Source organism: Mastomys coucha, unplaced genomic scaffold (assembly GCF_008632895.1).
Source record: "Mastomys coucha isolate ucsf_1 unplaced genomic scaffold, UCSF_Mcou_1 pScaffold15, whole genome shotgun sequence".
Taxonomy (NCBI): domain Eukaryota; kingdom Metazoa; phylum Chordata; class Mammalia; order Rodentia; family Muridae; genus Mastomys; species Mastomys coucha.
Genome location: NW_022196897.1, coordinates 39536786 through 39555827, shown reverse-complemented (window position 1 = coordinate 39555827; position 19042 = coordinate 39536786). Strand labels below are relative to the sequence as shown.

The following is a 19042-nucleotide window of genomic DNA, read 5'->3' as shown; positions in this document are numbered from 1 at the left end:
GGAGATCTATACTTAGAGCTGTGCTTAGGCTTCTACTCCCATGTGTATAAGGGACTTGAATGTCAAAGGACTTCCTGTGGGAAGAAAGCTTTTAGAACAAACCCTTCTCAGGCACTGAGGCATAACTGTATTTTCTGTGAGATCCTATGCTCTTTCTCTGATTTTCATTTGGAATTACTGCAGGTATTCATCTGGCTATCTTTATTTGGACCAACATTTTCATAGTGGCAATGATTCCAAATCAATCATGGTCCACTATAGTAGCCCAAATGCACTGGGTTTTAAAAAAACAAAACAAAACAAAACAAATATATTCCATTTTTAAGACACTTTCCTTATTCTTTCTCCTTTCAAATTAAGGTGACATTTTTAATATTCTAAGGTACTAGCAAGTGCTGGGTTTTTATATGTGCTTCTTTGGTAAAATAAAATTTCTGCAACCAAATGTTGATGTACCTCCAAACATTTTTTTAGATTTCCCATTCAGGAAAGCCTGATGTTTCAAACGCAGGCCTGTGAATCTGTGGGCTGTAAAACATGCTTTGGTCACTATGAAGCAACCAGAGCATTTAGGGGATTCATTTCAGTCATTGAAAGGAGGACAGAAAAGAAATGAACAGAAATCAGCTTCATTTCTCCTGAAGGGAGTGGTAACTGAGGACTCTTTCCACAGAAACTCTACAAACTGTCTCTGGAAGAGGCCAGGAGGCAAGGCTGTGATCTGCGTGTGGATGCCATTCCCATCCGGTCAGCCAAGGCATCGAGAGAGATTGCTAGTGATGTAAGTTTATTGTTTTTAAAGAAACGCTTCTTTCTTTAAAACAGTTATTGGCTGAAAGCTTTCAGAGTGTTTCTTGCTAGAACTGGCTTACACTTCTGAGTTTCATCTCCATTTGGTGGCTCCCCTCCGACACAAAGTTAAAGATCGGAAGGGATGGGGTGGTGGTGAAGGAACCAACCCCTGCCCATTATGCCTGCTAGTCGGGTAAAGACCAGCAGGTTTTTTTAAAGACCTACTGGTTTTGTTCACCTTGTTGTCTTGTACCCTGGATGGAACCCAGGGTCTTGCTCACACTAGGTGATGACTTTGGCACCAAGCTGTGCCTCCCACCCAGTCCTTTTATTTTTGAACCTCAGAAATTGAGCAGTAGTTAATCCAGATGTTACCTGACATTACAGGTAATGTACCAATGTGGGTGTGACCTTTTTCTCTGTGGCATCCACATATTTACTGCGCATGAAAGAAGTCTCAGTGGAGGACATGGTGGAGAGTGGGCATGGTTTAGAGTCTTTTCATCCTGTGGAACTCTCAGTGAACTTCTCTTATAAGAAGCCCTTAATGATAGTCAACAGACTGTGACACAAATGGGCCTTCTTCTCTGCATTCATTCACCTCCTCTCTCCTTTTCTGTGTGTAACCAATGCCTTCAGAAAGTGCCTATGCTCTGTGCATCCTTGAAATACAAACTCTTTCCCTGAACCAATCCCAGACCTTAAAGTGATTTTCCCTTCAATCATCACCATGTTAACAGGTGCTGGGCTTGGGTACCCTCTCTCTGACTCTCGTGGTAAAATGGGCCATGACACATTACTTTTGACCTTTAAAAATAGATAGATTCTAAACCCCAAGGTATAACTCTCTCTCCTGTCAAAACTTCAGTAATGTTGACAGGCTAACAAGGAAAATAATTCCTTGACACAGAAACTCTAGCTAAGTGTAAATGCATATACTTGACCAAAGAATTCATCCCATGGTCTAACAATGAGATAATCTAAACTAATCTAAATGTTAATGGTTTAAAAAAAAACTGTATCTTTACTTGTTATGGAATTCAGTATACACCAGGTAAGTATAGTACAAAGAAAGGAGGAAAACAAAATACAAGAAGCCCTGAAGTCCAGACTCTGCTCTGCTACAAACATGGACTGTGGCCATTAGGATCCTGTTGTATAAACAGGGTGGGTGATGCTCATCTCTGTGTTGCTTGTTAATAGTGGGGGAAGCAAACAGGCTTAGTATGTGTTCTTTCTGTCAGATTTATATACCTTCTCTTTCTTCAGTACAAGTACAAGGAAGGCTACCGCAAACAGCTGGGCCACCACATTGGGGCTCGGAACATCAAAGATGACCCCAAGATGATGTGGTCCATACATGTGGCCAAGATCCAGAGTGACAGGGAGTACAAGAAGGACTTTGAGAAGTGGAAGACCAAGTACAGCAGTCCAGTGGACATGCTGGGTGTGGTGCTGGCCAAGAAGTGCCAGATCCTTGTAAGCGACATAGACTACAAGCATCCTCTACATGAATGGACATGCCTGCCTGATCAGAATGATGTCATTCAGGCACGGAAGGCCTATGATCTCCAGAGTGATGTGAGTGGGTCTAATGTTCTTCAGCTATATATTGTAATAGTTGAGTGGGAGGTACTAAATTATCAGTGTTATAGAATCTTTGGGAAGTCTAATAAAACCCATTTACCATTCTCAAGGCAATGTTATAAAAATCATAAAATAAACATTGGGCTCAAAGGAAACCAATCATATTGAGAATGATTATGAAAATATTAAACAAAATCTGAGGTATGGTAATATGTATAGTTATTTGTTAACATATTAAGTAATTACAGCCATATATATAACAAACTCTGGGTATAATACCTAATTCTAAAGATATATAAAGGGCACAAATATTTTAATGATTTATTTATTTTTATTTTTGCATTTTGGGGTTTTAACCTATATATATGTCTGAGTGAAGGTGTTGGATCCCCTGGAAAGTGGAGTTATAGACAGTTGTGAGCTGCCATGTGGGTGCTCGGAATTGAACCCCAGACAGGCCTCTGGAAGAACAACCAGTGCTCGTAGTTGCTGATCCATTTCTCCAGAGCACTGAGCATAAATATTTTAAGTTATATGCAACATCTACAGCACTACAGCAGTGTCTGTAACATGTTGCTTACTCAGACACATGCACTATTGATACTACTGTAAACTGTTGTGCATACTTTTATTTGTACAAATGCTATGTTTCAGTTAGATGTTAATAAAAACACAGATGTTAGGTTAGGTTCTGTCCAAGCCCATTGATATCAAGTTAAGAATTCCTAATCGAAATCAAACTGAATGATTATCTCATCCTTTTACTGATGCCCTATTTTAATAGGAAGCATCAGCAATAATTTGTGAATGAATGTTAGGAATGCATCATGTAGGTTTCAACCAATTTTCTAGGAAAATGAAAAACTACAGTGACCTAAAACCAAAAGAGACACTTCTGTTGCCAGCAGTAGGCAACCTGCAGCCTCTCACACACCCCATTATTGGTATAGTCACTTCTTGTTTTGACTGGGCTCTGACTAAATAATTGCTTTTGCAAGAATCATAAGAGTAATGGTAATGTTAAAAAAAAAAAAACTCCTCAAAAACCATAAAAATAAAATGTTGCTGCCCTTCCTATAAGAAAAGTTCTCCTGTAGCTGACTATTTGAATTCAATGAATAAAATGAATTCTAAGACAAGTACAAAGACCCAGAACAAATGCAAGGAAAATGTGATTCAGAAGCACGTACATAAAAAAGCATGTGAAAATACTACTTTTATTTGCACAAGAAAGTATATCTATTCATGAAACTCTGTGAAGGTCACTGCTGAACAAGATAGGAGCCCGCTGTGTTTGAAGAGCATTATTCCCACACGGGGAAGAGTGGGTATCACATCAGACAGCAAGCACCTTACTCTAGAAGTCAAACAGTGATTGATACAAAAAGACTGTTGTTTTGTGCCACTGAAATCAAATACTGACAAGGTTGTGTGACCCTTAGAAAATCATCAAATATCAGCCAACTTCAGGGACAAGGATATAAACCAGTTTTAACAAAGATGGGTCTTCCTAAAATTGCACACAAATATGATTTAGTAGTTATTTGTATGTGCTCCATCAGCGTCAGATGCCAGGATGACTAGGTAACGTCTGAATGGTTTGCCACTATCTTTGCAGGCTGTGTACAAGGCTGACCTTGAGTGGCTGAGAGGCATTGGATGGGTTCCCATTGGCTCTGTAGAGGTCGAGAAGGTGAAGAGAGCAGGTGAAATCCTGAGTGACAGGAAGTATCGCCAGCCTGCAGACCAGCTGAAGTTCACATGTATTACAGACACCCCAGAAATTGTCCTGGCAAAGAATAATGCCATCACTATGAGCAAGGTGAGTCCTTAGTGGTTTTCTGTCACCCGAGCCAGGCCTCCCAGGGACTTGGCCTATGGTGTTGGAAACGGCCTGATGATCCGGGGAGCAACAGTCAGGAAAGGGCCTACTTCCTCAGCCTCCTGCAGGATGACTACAGGAGTCAGGAAAGGGCCTACTTCCTCAGCCTCCTGCAGGATGACTACAGGAGTTCTAGCTAGCTCCCTGTGCTTTTCTCCAGTGATGCCCTCTAATCATGTACACATGTGAAAGCTGAGCCTGAAGTGATCTCTTACACCAGTGCACACGCCCTCTGACATGCCCCTGCCTGGACCACTGGCCCAGCTGGAGCAGTCATAGGCTTCTGGTTTTCTTTATCCATGTTTCACGCATGTTTCAGCTCAGTTGCCTCTTGTGCTCTGCTGACTTAGGCTGTGAAAATCCACTTTTGAAACTGAGTTGTTATTGTTGTTTGCAGTATTAGGGCACAAAATAGAATAAAAAGGAAATAAATAAATTAAATTAATTTTTTAAAAAAAGGACACAAAATAGAAGATGATTTTCTACAGAGTCCCATCTATCTGTTTATCTTTTATCAAATCAGTAGGTACATTAACATTTCATTGAAACTGAACTTATGTGAATTCTCCTAACCCTGCCTAGATGTCTTTCAATCATTCTGCAAGTGAGAGAGTTTGTAAAATAAAACTCCAGAAACTATTTTCACTATACCATACCCATCCTGGACCACCACAAAGAAGAACACACATACACACACACACATATATAGAGAGAGAGAGACAGACAGGCAAACAGATAGAGACAGAGAGACACAGAGACAGACAAAGACAGAGATACAGAGGCAATCTACTATCACTCAACATTTTACGTGTTATAATCTCTTAATAATCACCAATAGATACCATTATCCACTTTTAAACAGGAGTGTGACGAGTACACACCCTTCTCAAGAGCACTCAGCTGCTAATGAACCTTCACCCTGCAGCTGACTTCTCTGTGTTTGATCTCTGCTATATTGCAGATGTATAACCCAATGCCCCTCCAGAGGCTTTATGAGGAAGATCAGGGTTTCCCTGGGTGAAACCAAGTCATAATTAGACCATCATATTGGTTTATGGGAGCTCTCGGGCCATGTTCTAGTGATTTCAGTGTGGCCATGTTTTACTGATTGCTACCTAACAAGGCTTTATTTGTAGTGAAATTAGTGACCTTTGACACTAACTGCAACGTTACTGGCTTCCGCAGAAGGTTTCCTTCTTTCTTCTCTGCAGCATTTGTACACAGAAGCTTGGGATGCCGACAAAGCCTCCATCCATGTCATGCCAGACACCCCTGAAATCCTGCTGGCCAAGAGCAATTCTGCCAACATCAGCCAAGTAAGAGAGGGCCTTGGGTGTTGCTTAAACCTTCATAGAAACCATTAAAATAAGTTTCCACCTTAATACTCTCTTCTCTGGGAGTGGCCTGCTGGGTTTCTAAAACAGTTTCATGTTCTGTTGTATTTTTCCTTCCTACCTAGAAACTATATACCAAGGGATGGGATGAATCAAAGATGAAGGACTATGACCTGAGAGAGGATGCTATTTCCATCAAAAGTGCCAAGGCCTCCAGGGACATTGCCAGTGATGTGAGTTCCTTCCCTTTAGATCCTGTGCTTTCCATAGTGCTGAGCATCCAACAGTCTGGCTAGTGAACTACTTCGTAATTGCATCTATATGCATGTCCCCAGACCTTTCCCCTTGTTTTTGCAGAGAGTACATTTCAGAGATAAATGTGCTGCAAGGAAAGGTCTCGACAATGAGGATGTATCAATCATTACAGTCTTTTAAATTTAATTTGTTTTATATTGTGTGTGTGTGTGCCTGCATGTATGTCCATGCAACATGTGAATGTTGTGTTCAAGGAGCCCTGAAGAGAGCAGCAGATCCCCCAGTGACTTGACACGTAGGTGCTGGGAATAACACCTTGTCTTCTGGAAGAGCAACCAATACTCTTAACCACTGAACCATCTCTTCAGCCCCGTTATTTTCATGATAGCATAAAAATGTAAACATCTTACTGGGCTGTCAAAAAGCTCAGGTTTGAAATTCTTGTATACTTCATGTGACTTAAACCTGTTTTTCTGAACCCGTCTCTGGCATTTCAGTACAAATATAAGGAAGCCTATGAAAAACAGAAGGGCCACCACATCGGAGCTCAGAGTGTTGAAGATGATCCCAGGATCATGTGTGCCATGCACGCAGGGAAGATTCACAGTGACAGGGAGTACAAGAAGGAATTCCAGAAATGGAAGACCAAGTTCAGCAGCCCAGTGGACATGCTGGGCTTGGTGCTGGCCAAGAAGTGCCAGACGCTGGTCAGCGATGTGGACTACAGGAACTTCCTGCACAACTGGACTTGCCTGCCTGACCAGAACGACATTATTCAATCAAAGAAGGCCTATGAACTGCAGAGTGATGTATGTAGCATCAACTTGGGGACAGACAATGAAGGAGGCGGGAATATTTGTTAGTTGTTCAATCGGGGTCCTGGGTATAGATGTGTGGCCTATTACAAACTAGGGAAGTGTTATTCACATTGTTAATACCTAGATGAAAAGCCCTTCTGAGGCCATATCTTTTATTTCCAAACAATTTTTTCGTGTTCTTTGTCATTTCTAGCAAATCAAACAGATACAGTAAGTTTGAACATTTAAGAATAATTATTACCAGTTCCAAAACAGTATATGAGTCATTCATCACAGGATTAAAATGAAAAGAGATTCAACAAAAGTTCCCTTTAAATCTTTTCAGTTACATAATTGTCTTAAGAGTTCAGATAATTATATTGTGGCATTCATAAATACTATTAAATATAGAAAGTAGAAATAACTATGCTTTTACAAATGACTTTTGTCATCAGTATTAAAACCCCTGAATCCTATGAGAACAAAGTTCTTCCTTGTGTACAACCAACATTCCCCTTGCTTCCCACCTCTTTCATCAAACCCTTGGGTTTTCAGCTAGCAGGGGGTGTGTCTAACATTCAGAACACTTTGCTCTGATATCTTGGCAGAGTGTGTATAAAGCAGATCTGGAGTGGCTGCGTGGCATTGGCTGGATGCCAGAAGGCTCCGTAGAAATGACCAGAGTAAAGGGTGCTCAAGACCTTGTGAATGAGAGACTGTACAGGACACGACCGGAAGCCTTGAAGTTCACCTCCATTGTCGACACTCCAGAAGTTGTCCTGGCAAAAGCCAATTCTCTGCAAATGAGTGAGGTAAGAGCTATCCAGCTACTGAGCTCCCATGTTTCTGGATACAGTGTTCAAGCAACGGTAGATAAAGCTGAGGAAATAGGCTGTTCTCTTCAAAGAACTCCACTGAGGGTGCAAGTCTGAGGGTGTCTTGACTAGCATAAGGTAGTCATATTGAAAGTATCTCTCTGATGAGGTAGTGTGAGAATATTACAGCCTTCTACTGATGGAAGAAGCTCAACCATACAATGGGGAGCATTTTGTGTTATTTGAAGTCTACTGAATAATGTCTGAGTACCAGTTTATTGAAAGTAAAGCATCAAATTAGCCATTGTAATTATACATGGAAACATTTGATTTAAAATAAAATTGTTACCAAGGCTTAATGTTTCAGATATCCATTCTCTGCTGCTGAGTTAAAGTGATGTTTCCTTTTTGGTCCACAGAGGCTGTATCAGGAAGCCTGGAATAAGGATAAAACCAACATCAGCATTCCCTTGGACACTCCAGCGATGCTACAGGCCCAAATCAATGCCTTGCAGATTAGCAATGTAAGGGGAATAAGCATGGGCTGCAAAAAGTCTTTATCTCCTAGATAACGAGTAATGCCCGTGGATTCTGGTGCTACTTTTTTTTCTTAGCATCCATAGATAGAAGTTCTGTCTTTTAAAATGTTAGCATAGCTGCATGGCTGAGTGCGTAGAGTCTAGATGTTCTCTCTCCAGCCTTGCAACCATCTTCCCATAGCCAATGTCATTGACTTAATTACTTATGTGTTCCTGGAAGTACTTAAATCCCGGTCAAGCACCTCCATGCTCAATAGCAGCTACTGTCATCTCAGGTCTTCTGATAATATCTTTTTGTTTGACATCCCAAAGCCAAGTGATAGACAAGGGAAATTTTTAATTATATTCAAAGAGCAAGTGATAATGTTACATTCCCGCATCAAGAAAAAAAAAGCCTCCTAAGCTTTGGACAGTGATGGTGCACACCTTTAATCCCAGTTTTGGGGAAGCAGAGGCAGGTGGGTGGATCTTTGTGAGTTTGAGGCCAGATTGCTCTCCAGAGTAAGTCCCAGAATAGCCAGGGCTACACAAAGAAACCCTGGCTCAAAAAGAGCAAGGAAGCAGGCAGGGAAGAGAAGAAAAGTAAAGTCTGATTTAAAGAGCAAGAGAGCAAAATGAAAGGAAAACCCTTGACAGGTCTTCCAGGACCTCAATAAAGCATCACTGGCTTCACCATTCATTCTAAAATCTCCATGTGCTTAGACAGGGAGATATTTTCAAACACACATCAAGTTGTGATGAAAGTAGATGTTCAGTCATTGGTACCGCTGGATATTTAGCTTTAAATTTTACATCAGAGGTTTCTTCTACTCCAAAGTAAACCTCCAAGAGCAAAGGCCCCCAGAGATGAATGTCCCTTATGCCACCTTTATGTCACAGGTCATGATATCTGGGATGTGTGCTATGAGTCTGTCTTTATTGACTAAACAAACCTGTGTTCTGGCTCACTAGAAACTCTACCAAAAAGACTGGGATGAAGCCAAGCAGAAAGGCTACGACTTAAGAGCAGATGCCATTGAAATCAAGCATGCCAAAGCCTCCAGAGAGATCGCCAGTGAGGTAACTTCCTTCTGTTTGCTTTGGGGTTTTCTCCTCTGTAAAACAAAGACTTTGTTTCAAGCATCTTATTTTCTTTTCATAATCCATGCAAACAATCATGTTGTATTTTGGGCTGAAGACATTCTCTACTTGGAAATACTAAAAGGGATAAAAATGTTATAGTTAAAATAAGTGTAGATATACAATTTCTGTGTTGTTTATCAGCAACAACAAAATATCATAAAAACACTTTTAAATTTTTGGATGAAAATTCAGGAGCCAATACAATGTTATATTTATCCCCCAAATATTTCTGGCATTCTTCACAGTATAAGTGATGATCATTCTGTATTCCACTTAAGACTTGAAATCATATTTTATGTCAAATATTTTATGCTAGAGGCTTATGCATAATACCTCAGCAATGTTTTCAAGTTTGCTTCTTGCTAGTTTAAAATTCACCAGCAGTAACATAATTATCCTCTAAACTGTCCCATGCTCCCAACTCCAACTTTTAAACACTCCTTCCTTAAACTGGGCATGTTAGTACATGTCTTTAATCCCATCAGGAGGCAGAGGCAGGTGGATCTCTGAGTTAGAAGCTAGCCTGGTCTACAGAGTGAGTTCCAGGGCAGCCAGTGCTACACAGAGAAACCTTGTCTCAAAAAACAAACAAACAAACAAGCAAACCAAAACAACAACAAACCACTCCATCTCCCTTTCTCTGGTCCCTCTCTTTGCCTTATCTGTTCACAGCTGCTCCCCCCTCTGCCCCCGTCCTCAGTTTCACCTCTTAACCACCAATACTCACACTTTGTTCCCTGTTTTCTCACTTTGATCCAAATATTTCCAAGTTGTCTAAACACAAGGAAGAAAAGGGCACCATCTCCTTCCAGAACTTATCAGGTGAAAACTCTTGTCCACAGATATCTCCTGCTTGAAACCAGTGATCTTGCTTTGTGAAAAATGAATATGTTTCTTACCATCTCTAAAATCATGCTTACCTGAGGTCTGAGGTCCCCACAGCACCCTGGAGGTCTGTCTGACTGAACCCTCCACCTGCCTGGAAACCTTATCACCCCCATTGTGCTGTCTTTCTTTTGAATTATTAGATATCGTAGGATCTATCTCACAACAACAGTAGGAGAATTAGCTGTGGTTATAATTGTGGTTATTTTTTAATGTAAAAGAACTCATCAGTTTGGTATGGATAAAACTCACACATCTGAAGCTCTCGTAGTAGGTCTGACAAACAGTGTTTGCTCAGAAATGTTAGGTTTTTACATTATTTTAATTCACCATACTGCTTCCTTCCTGATCCATTCATCTGCCTAAAATAGTCCTTATTTCTTTTAAACTGAAACTGAAATATATAATGACTTCCAGTGTTGAGCCAATTTGCATTGAGATTAAGATTCTTAAATCACTTAAAAAAATATAAATATATTATTTGTCTTTCTCTCTGTTTTTTTTTCCACAATTTTAGTACAAATATAAAGAAGGTTACAGAAAGCAGCTAGGCCACCACGTGGGTTTCCGCAGCCTGCAAGATGACCCCAAGTTGGTATGGTCTATACATGCTGCTAAGATCCAGAGTGACAGAGAATACAAGAAAGCCTATGAGAAGTCGAAAGGCATTTACAACACACCCTTGGACATGATGTCGATTGTTCAAGCCAAGAAATGCCAAGTCCTAGTCAGTGACGTTGATTATCGCAATTACCTGCACCAATGGACGTGCCTGCCGGATCAGAACGACGTGATCCAGGCTAAGAAAGCCTACGAGCTGCAGAGCGATGTGAGTGTGTGTTAGCCTCCAGGGAGCTGGAATGTGCGCATTTAATTGTAGTGTATGCTCCAGAGGTATCAATTAGGCAGCAATCTTAATAAGACCTAAGGCATTCTACAGAGCCTGTGGTAATAACAGAAGCCATCCCAACAGTTTCTATCTTGTGAACGATTCTTGTTGATGATGACAGGATCCTATTCACCAAGATATTTTTTTTTAAAAAAAAATCAATCTTACTCTATGTAATTAATAGAAAGTTTCAGTACCTCTGTCCTGACCTTTGAGGGATCTGATATCTACATTACAGAAACAGATAAAAGCATACAGAAATATTAGTTTAACTCAAGTGACACATGTCGAAATAATATGGAGATATTTTCTTACTATATATACATCTAAAGGGTTCCTTCCCTAATATCCCACTGTTATTCTCAGTGGCTCATCAAAGACACACTTCAAGTACTAAACCCAAAATCTCAACCTAGTACAAAAGCAAAACTATGTGCCAGTGCCATCTGTGGTTCTACCCATTGCTGTCCCTCATCCCACCAAGTGCCACTTGTGATCTATGCTCTAGTTCCCACATTGAACGTCTCCGGAAGCCGGGTGGCAGAGACATAACCTGCAGATTCAAGTTTAATCTAAATGATGCCTGCCTGGGGTAAGCAGAGCTTACAGTGGTCTTCCAATGTCAAGTTCTCCTGGCTAACCTGCGCCTTCCTACTGTGTGTTTCTCTCCTCCATGCAGAATGTGTACAAGTCAGACCTGGAATGGATGAAGGGTATCGGATGGTTGACGGAGGGTTCCGTGGAGGTGATGAGGGTGAAGAATGCTCAGAATCTTTTGAATGAAAGGTTGTACCGTATAAAGCCTGAGGCCTACAAATTCACAAGCATCGTTGACACTCCAGAGGTGATCCTGGCGAAGACCAATGCTCTGCAAATCAGTGAGGTAAGTTGGTACAGTTATGTTTCCAAGACAAAGCTCAATGGAGGGGAATTCAGTTTGTGAACTTCAAATTGCCAGTATTGCGGGAAGTAAGATCTGGGGCACAGCTGAGTCTGGATGTTCACAGTCAGTTCCCCATCTCCAGATTCAGACATATATTTTAATTGCACTTGAAGATGCAAATTGAAATGCTGCTAAATACTTTAATCAGAAAATTGTCACCTATTTGCGGCTGTTTAATCATGACACAGGCTGAGAAGTCCCAGGACAGTTCCATCTTCAGATATCGTGACAGTTATTTTGGCTAAGAGAGCAAAATTCTAATTAGTACTGTATGTTATCAGAATTTCTGTGGTATAGACTTCAGAGCCACATAATTAGATGTGGTAATTGAATGAGAATTTTTATTAGCATATTTAAATTTATGTTGCATTATATATGAATTATTCATGAAGTTCTTTGGTATTTGTAAATAATATATAGATGGAATGCCTAGCAGTAACTTTTAATTTTAAACACAACTCATGTGGTTAGTGACTTTCTAATCTGCCTTACTGTTTCTCTTCCCATTTACCAGCCATTGTATCGTGATGCCTGGGACAAAGAGAAGGCTAACGTGAATGTGCCTGCTGATACTCCTGTGATGTTGCAGTCCAAACTGAATGCCATCCAAATTAGCAATGTAAGACTCTAGGTTTGGTTCACAGAACTCTGTGTACCAAACCTTTCCTTCCTGTGTATCCAACAAAAGTTAGGCAAAAAGCACAGCCCTTTTATTTCTAGTTTTTAAGACACAAGAAGTTTATATGTCTCTCTCCACTTTTTATTGTATAGACATATATCCTTGTTGGAAAGGCCTTGTTGAAAGGCAATGATTTCTCACAACTAAAACAAAATATAACCTAAATGTATTTGTAGTGTAGTACTTGGGTCTCCCTTTCAGTGAACTGTCATGTTTTTTTTCCTTTAAATGCCAACAAATGTAAAGTTTTGGGCTTTTTATTTTATTTTATTTACTGGCTCTGAAATTTCTGTCATAAAAAAAGTTATTGGAGATTTCTTTACTATGAATCATTGAAAATGCATGTGAAATCAAATTCAATGTGAAGCTTGTCTGTCCTATAAACCATAGGGAGATTTATGAACAGCAGACTGTTAGCAGCAGTTCATTTTCTATAACCCATAATGTAGAGTTTTATTGTCAGTATAAAATGCCGTTTCTTGCTAATAGCTATTCTTGATTAGTAATGCCAACTCGGCAGCTCCCTCTTCAGACTGACTGTGGCATTGCAATCCCCATTTGCAGAAACACTATCAGAAGGCTTGGGAAGATGTCAAGATGACGGGTTATGACATCCGTGCAGATGCCATTGGGATCCAGCATGCCAAGGCTTCTCGGGATATTGCCAGTGACGTAAGAGCACTTCCCTGTCTAGGTTCAACACACTGACTTGTAGACACATAGGGAGTTTAACTTAATTCCTCAGAGATTAGAGTAGAATTGTCTTAGCATATTATTTTAAAATCCCAAATTCCAGAACAACTTGTTCAGTGCTTTGAAGAACACACATTTGAATAGAGAATATTTTACTACCCTGAAGTGTGGCACATATATTCTTTGTGAATAATTTGAGGTAGTATAGGGACAAGTATTTTTTAATACTGAAATTCATTTTACTATTACAGACATGCTGATTATCCTTTATCTGTGTTATACATTTAAAGGTCATTTTTAAAAATAAGTTTAAAATTTGAAAATAACTTTAAGCAATCGATTTCACTTGAAGTGACAGCGAATATAAGGCTGTGGTTGTTTATGATAAAACATCTGAAGGTAGCTAACAGTGACTGGACTCTGGGGGATGCTGATGAAGCTTGGAGGGAGAGATGTCTAGGAGACAGATTTTTTTTCTTTTTTTTATTAGATATTTCCTTTATTTACATTTCAAATGTTATTCCCCTTTTCCAGTCTTCCCCTTCCCAGAAATCCCCTACCCCATCTTCCCTTCCCCTGTTTCTATGAGGGTGTTCCTCCACCCAGCCACCCACTCCCACCTCCCTGCCTTTGGTTCCCCTACACTGGGGCATCTATCAAGCCTTCATAGAACCAAGGACCTCTCCTCCCATTGATGTATGACAAGGTCGTCCTCTGCTACATATGCAGCTGGAGCCATGTGTACTCTTTGGTTGGTGGTTTAGTCCCTGGGAGCTTTGGGGGGGTCTGGTTGGTTAATATTGTTCTTTCCTATGGGGTTGCAAACCCCTTCAACTCCTTCAGTCCTTTCTCTAACTCCTCCACTGGGGACCCCGTACTCAGTCCAATGTGAGCTTCCACCTCTGTGTTTGTAAGGCTCTGGAAAGGCATATCAGGAGACAGCCATATCAGGCTCCTTTCAGCAAGCACATCTTGGCATCCACAATAGTGCCTGGGTTTGGTGACTGTATATGGCATGAATCCCCAGGTGGGACCATCTCTGGATGACCTTTCCTTCAGTCTTTGCTCAGGAGACAGATCTTATCTTTTGGGTGCCCACAGTGTTTCCAGACATGTGCTCTTAGAAAGCAAATTGATATAACAAAAAAGTGCAAAAAATTACAGCATAAACTTAGGGGGAAAAATATAGTCTAAAATAAAGGTGACCCAAGAGAGGCAAGATTGTTGTCAGTGGAAAAATACTGTGTGTAGGAAAAGCAAGCATGGGAAACCTGATCTTTCTTCTTGTCCACATTTCCCAGTACCTGTACAAGACTGCTTATGAAAAGCAGAAAGGCCATTACATTGGATGTCCCAGTGCCAAGGAAGACCCAAAACTGGTTTGGGCAGCAAACGTGTTGAAGATGCAAAATGACAGGCTGTACAAAAAAGCCTACAATGATCACAAGGCCAAGATCTCCATCCCAGTGGACATGGTGTCCATCAACGCTGCTAAGGAGGGCCAGGCGCTAGCAAGCAATGTGGACTACCGGCAGTACCTGCACCAGTGGTCTTGCTTTCCTGACCAGAATGATGTGATCCAAGCCAGGAAAGCCTACGACCTGCAGAGTGATGTAAGTGTCCCCCAGGAAGAAAGCCTTCCGTAGCTAGGCATTCTGACACCCACCCATGCTCTAGGAAGCCTAGAGTAAACCCGAGTAAACACACCACTTTACTATTTTTGCCAGAGTTATTAATTGACTATGTTGTGGTTAGATTTGATCAGGAGGTTCTAATTTTTACTGCTAAGGTGCTACCAGAATTTTTCTGGAGATTTGCTGAGGTGTTTAACACTTATGGTTTGTTCCGTGAAAGAATATCCATGGCCCTTCAGCTGTATACAGAAGAACAATAGGGATGCTTTTCTTGGAATTAATGTCAAAGATTAGGGTCATGCTCTGAACTTACCTGTTTCCCTGAACAAGATGTTCTGGGCATCAGAGTGTTTATCTTAGCCAAGACATTTTTAGATTTATTCATATGTCAATTCAATTTTTCTAAAATGACAGATTCTATAAGGATATATGTTTCTTTTTAAAATTGTTTACTTGTTCATTTTATGTGTACGGGTGTTTTGTCTGCATCACACATGTATGTGCCTGGTGTCGACAGAGGCACTGGGACTAGAGTTATGCAGTTTTCAGCTGCCATTGGGGTGCTGGAATTGAACATGGGTCCTCTGGAAGAACACCAAGTGCTCTTAACCACTGCCACATGTTTCCAGCCCAGGGTTATATATTTCTTGTGTAGAATGGATGTCTTCTTTTAATTTTCTGAACTTAGCTTCCTTATTCTTCAAAAGATGCTTATTAAATATTGAATGAGTTGTTAAAGGTAGTATGCCCATAAATGACTTGCATGGCCAGTGGTAGATGTAGACCGGTTTTAGTGTAAGCTGCATTAGTGTATTGAGGCATGTGCTTAAATCACATTCTTTTAAAATGGGACAGGGAACCATAAATTTTTGGAATCGTCTTATGTAAACGCTGCAGTCTGTGACGTTGTCCTTTTGAGATTTTCTAGTATTTTCAGTCTCTTACTCCCACTTGACATTTGTGTCCCATAACTAGTTATTAAAATACCACTTCTATCCAGTGGCTTTTTATGTTAATTGCTGGTGTTTTAACAGTAGAACAGTTTAATCTGCTTAACTTTTATATGTGGCATGATAATCAAGAATATGCCAGATCCCAGCTGGAAGAGAGGGACTATCTTAGATAAAGAAAAGTCAAATAAGGCCAAAACTGTGCAGTCGGTTTTGAATTCTTAACTATCCTTCTAAAAATACTTCTTAAACATGCCACGAACCAGGCATTGTATCAGCACAAAAGATGTGGCTCTTGGGGTGGGGGAGTTCACAGTGATGCAGAAATGCATGGTAACGAGAGTGCTGTGAAGTGGAATGGCTCAGAGGGGTTGAGCTGAGGCACTATGGAAAGAGAAGTGGGACATTCCTAGGGAGGAGCGCTGATTTAGCAGGCTTATCATGGCGAAGTGTCACAGAAACACTCGGAGATGGCCCGTGTGGTCAGTACAGAGGGAATGGGTGAATGGCACCAGATCAAAGTCCATGATGAACAAGATGAAATCTTTGATCCTGAGACCAGTGGGAACTATAGGAGGGGGATTTAGTGGTGCCAGATTTGAGGACTTTTAAAAGGTCGTTCTGGTTATGCAGAGAGCCATTTATTACAACTTTGAAAGTCTGCATTGGCTAGTATGATGATCACCTAGATATCAGTCAGAAATCATCCATGCATACGCCCAACCCGAGGGCTGCTTCCGCACATGCGCATAGGCGCCTCAGTATAGAACCCTGGCACAGGGAACTTTGAAACAAAACACTGCTGTGTATGGGAGGCGGGGTGGAATATGTCTGGCAAGCGTTCTTTTAAATTATTACTTGTGAAGTATAAAATACTATATAAGAAAAATGGCTTTCTTATTTTGTTGTTTCGATCAGAAAGAGATAATGCTGCTTCTATATTACTGTGCCTTCTCCCGCAGGCCATCTACAAGGCTGACTTGGAGTGGCTGCGTGGCATCGGCTGGATGCCAGAAGGGTCTCCTGAAGTATTGAGAGTCAAAAATGCCCAGGAGATCCTCTGCGACAGTGTCTACCGGACCCCCGTGGTGAAGCTCAAGTACACAAGTATTGTGGACACACCTGAAGTTGTCCTTGCTAAGTCAAATGCTGAAAACATTAGCATTGTGAGTCACTATTGTTTGTCTATGTATTAAAACTGAATTCCAGCTATAAATCATGAATAATTACCTTGACCATGTATCTTTAAGAAAAATATCAATAAATGTAAGCAGCTTTGATAGCATAGTTTTGGTTTTATATGTTTTTAAAGACTTAAAATATTAATATAGAGTACTAATAATTTTCTTACAAACTTTGAGTAACTTATGTGCAAAAAAGTTTAAAAAAAAAACCCTCTACCTTAGTATGAAAAGATAACCCTGGATTAGAACCCCCCAAAAAAAATAGTGACAAGCTATTCACTGAAACTAGTAAAATTATAAACCATCAACTGACTTCTGTTATTTTTTTGGTTCTTTCCACAGCCAAAATACAGAGAAGTTTGGGACAAAGATAAAACTTCCATCCACATAATGCCAGACACGCCTGAAATTAATCTCGCGAGAGCAAACGCTCTTAATGTGAGCAATGTAAGTACGGCAACAGACTCTGTCTTGCTCAGAAAGTCACCTGGCTGGTGCCTCTGCATGGCCAGGGTGTGTCTGCACAGCCGAGGGGGAGAGGATTCCTGACAATCAACACTCGGCCAAGAGTGAGGAGCAGAGCAGAACCCGGGCCCTAAAGCCAAGTAACCAAGGCAGTCAGTAGTGAGCCAATAGCCACAGGACACAGGGGAGGGGAAAACTAGAACAAGAGAGAGGAAAGAATAAAGAAATGCACAGGCTAGAAAAGGGACAGCAGCAGGCTCAAACTTAAAATAGTATTTGCAAAAGTATATGGGCTAATTGCAAAATCCGGATTGCGAGAGATTTCTTAGAAAATAGAAATTACCAAAATCGACTCTGGAAATTTTTAGAAAACACATAACAGCAAAAAAGAGACTTATTAATTGCTTTGTCATCTAGTGCCAAGGTCCTCCTAATCATTTCACAGGATTCCTTCAGAATTGTAGGTAATCGACTACTGGGGAACCTAATACAAGAAGGGAGGCTGTCATAGGCACCACAACTTGTTACAGATTGATTCTGAAATGAAAACTACTGAGCAATAACAGCAGAGAAAACTGTGAGATGTTAATAAGTCAAATTCAGCTCAAATGATGGGATGCAAACAAGGGTCCAGGAATAACAGGGGTCCCATGCCAGAAACCTAAAGATACTGTAACACACAAGGAAAAAGACATGTGCCCTTATATTTTAAATGATGTGACAGGGCTGGAGAGATGGCTCAGTGATTAAGAGCACCAACTGCTCTTCCAGAAATCCTGAGTTCAAATCCTAGAAACCACATGGTGGCTCAAAACCACCTGTAATGGGATCTGATGCTCTCTTCTAGTGTGTGTCTGAAAATAGCAGCAGTGTACTCATATAAATAAAATAAATAATTCAAAAAAATTAAAACGATGTGACAAAACGCAATATCCATTCTTGTTCTTTCATAAATCCCTAGTTAAAATGAATAAATTAAGATAATTTAGATGTGACATTCAAAATCTATCTGAAAGCAAAGGCCAGTCCATCCTCTTGAGCCTTTGATGTTGAGCCAGGGCTGAAATAAGGCTGTTCCTTCCCAGGACCTATTTGACAAGTAAAGCCTCTCATTGATAACACATAAGGAGGAAGGAGGAATGAAAGCTGGAAAGAAAGAGGCCCGATTCTTCTCTGCAGAAGCTGTGCTAAGCCCACAAGAGAACAGCGAAAAGCCCAATGGCTAGTGAGAAAGATTCAGTCATGTGACTACATATTTCAAGAGAGGGGCGTGACGGATGCTACCATAACCCAGAAATTGCCTATGCATAGAACAAGTATGACCCATTAGAAGGGGGTGCCTAGTGCAGTCTTTCCAACTGGAACCTCACATTTATTTTCAATAAATAAATAAATAAATAAATAAATCTTTGTGAGGGGATGAGTCACCTAAGCAAAGGTTCCTGTCTGTGTTCAGCTCTGTCAGCCCTGCTTCAGTAAGCTGCATGGAGCTGAAAGTTCTAGAACTCAGGAGAACAGTGCAACCAGAGGGCGCTCATGTGTGTCTTAGGGGTTGGAGACCCCTATCAGTGCCACAGTGTAGAACACTCTTGGGGAA

The 19042-nt window shown here is 40.7% G+C and overlaps 1 protein-coding gene across 35 annotated transcripts in view; it reads left to right on the top strand.

Moving 5' to 3' along the window:
- Neb (nebulin) overlaps window positions 1-19042 on the top strand; it is a 195210-nt gene that overhangs the window by 105173 nt on the left and 70995 nt on the right. For all 35 annotated transcript variants that reach the window (XM_031370219.1, XM_031370217.1, XM_031370252.1 and 32 more), the window contains exons 76-91: window positions 674-781; window positions 2062-2373; window positions 3998-4201; window positions 5473-5577; window positions 5721-5828; window positions 6348-6659; window positions 7256-7459; window positions 7882-7986; window positions 8953-9060; window positions 10526-10837; window positions 11577-11780; window positions 12355-12459; window positions 13084-13191; window positions 14514-14825; window positions 16759-16962; window positions 17323-17427. In XM_031370219.1, the coding sequence (XP_031226079.1) occupies window positions 674-781; window positions 2062-2373; window positions 3998-4201; window positions 5473-5577; window positions 5721-5828; window positions 6348-6659; window positions 7256-7459; window positions 7882-7986; window positions 8953-9060; window positions 10526-10837; window positions 11577-11780; window positions 12355-12459; window positions 13084-13191; window positions 14514-14825; window positions 16759-16962; window positions 17323-17427 (2916 nt within the window). The remainder of the gene's footprint in view (window positions 1-673; window positions 782-2061; window positions 2374-3997; window positions 4202-5472; window positions 5578-5720; window positions 5829-6347; window positions 6660-7255; window positions 7460-7881; window positions 7987-8952; window positions 9061-10525; window positions 10838-11576; window positions 11781-12354; window positions 12460-13083; window positions 13192-14513; window positions 14826-16758; window positions 16963-17322; window positions 17428-19042) is intronic.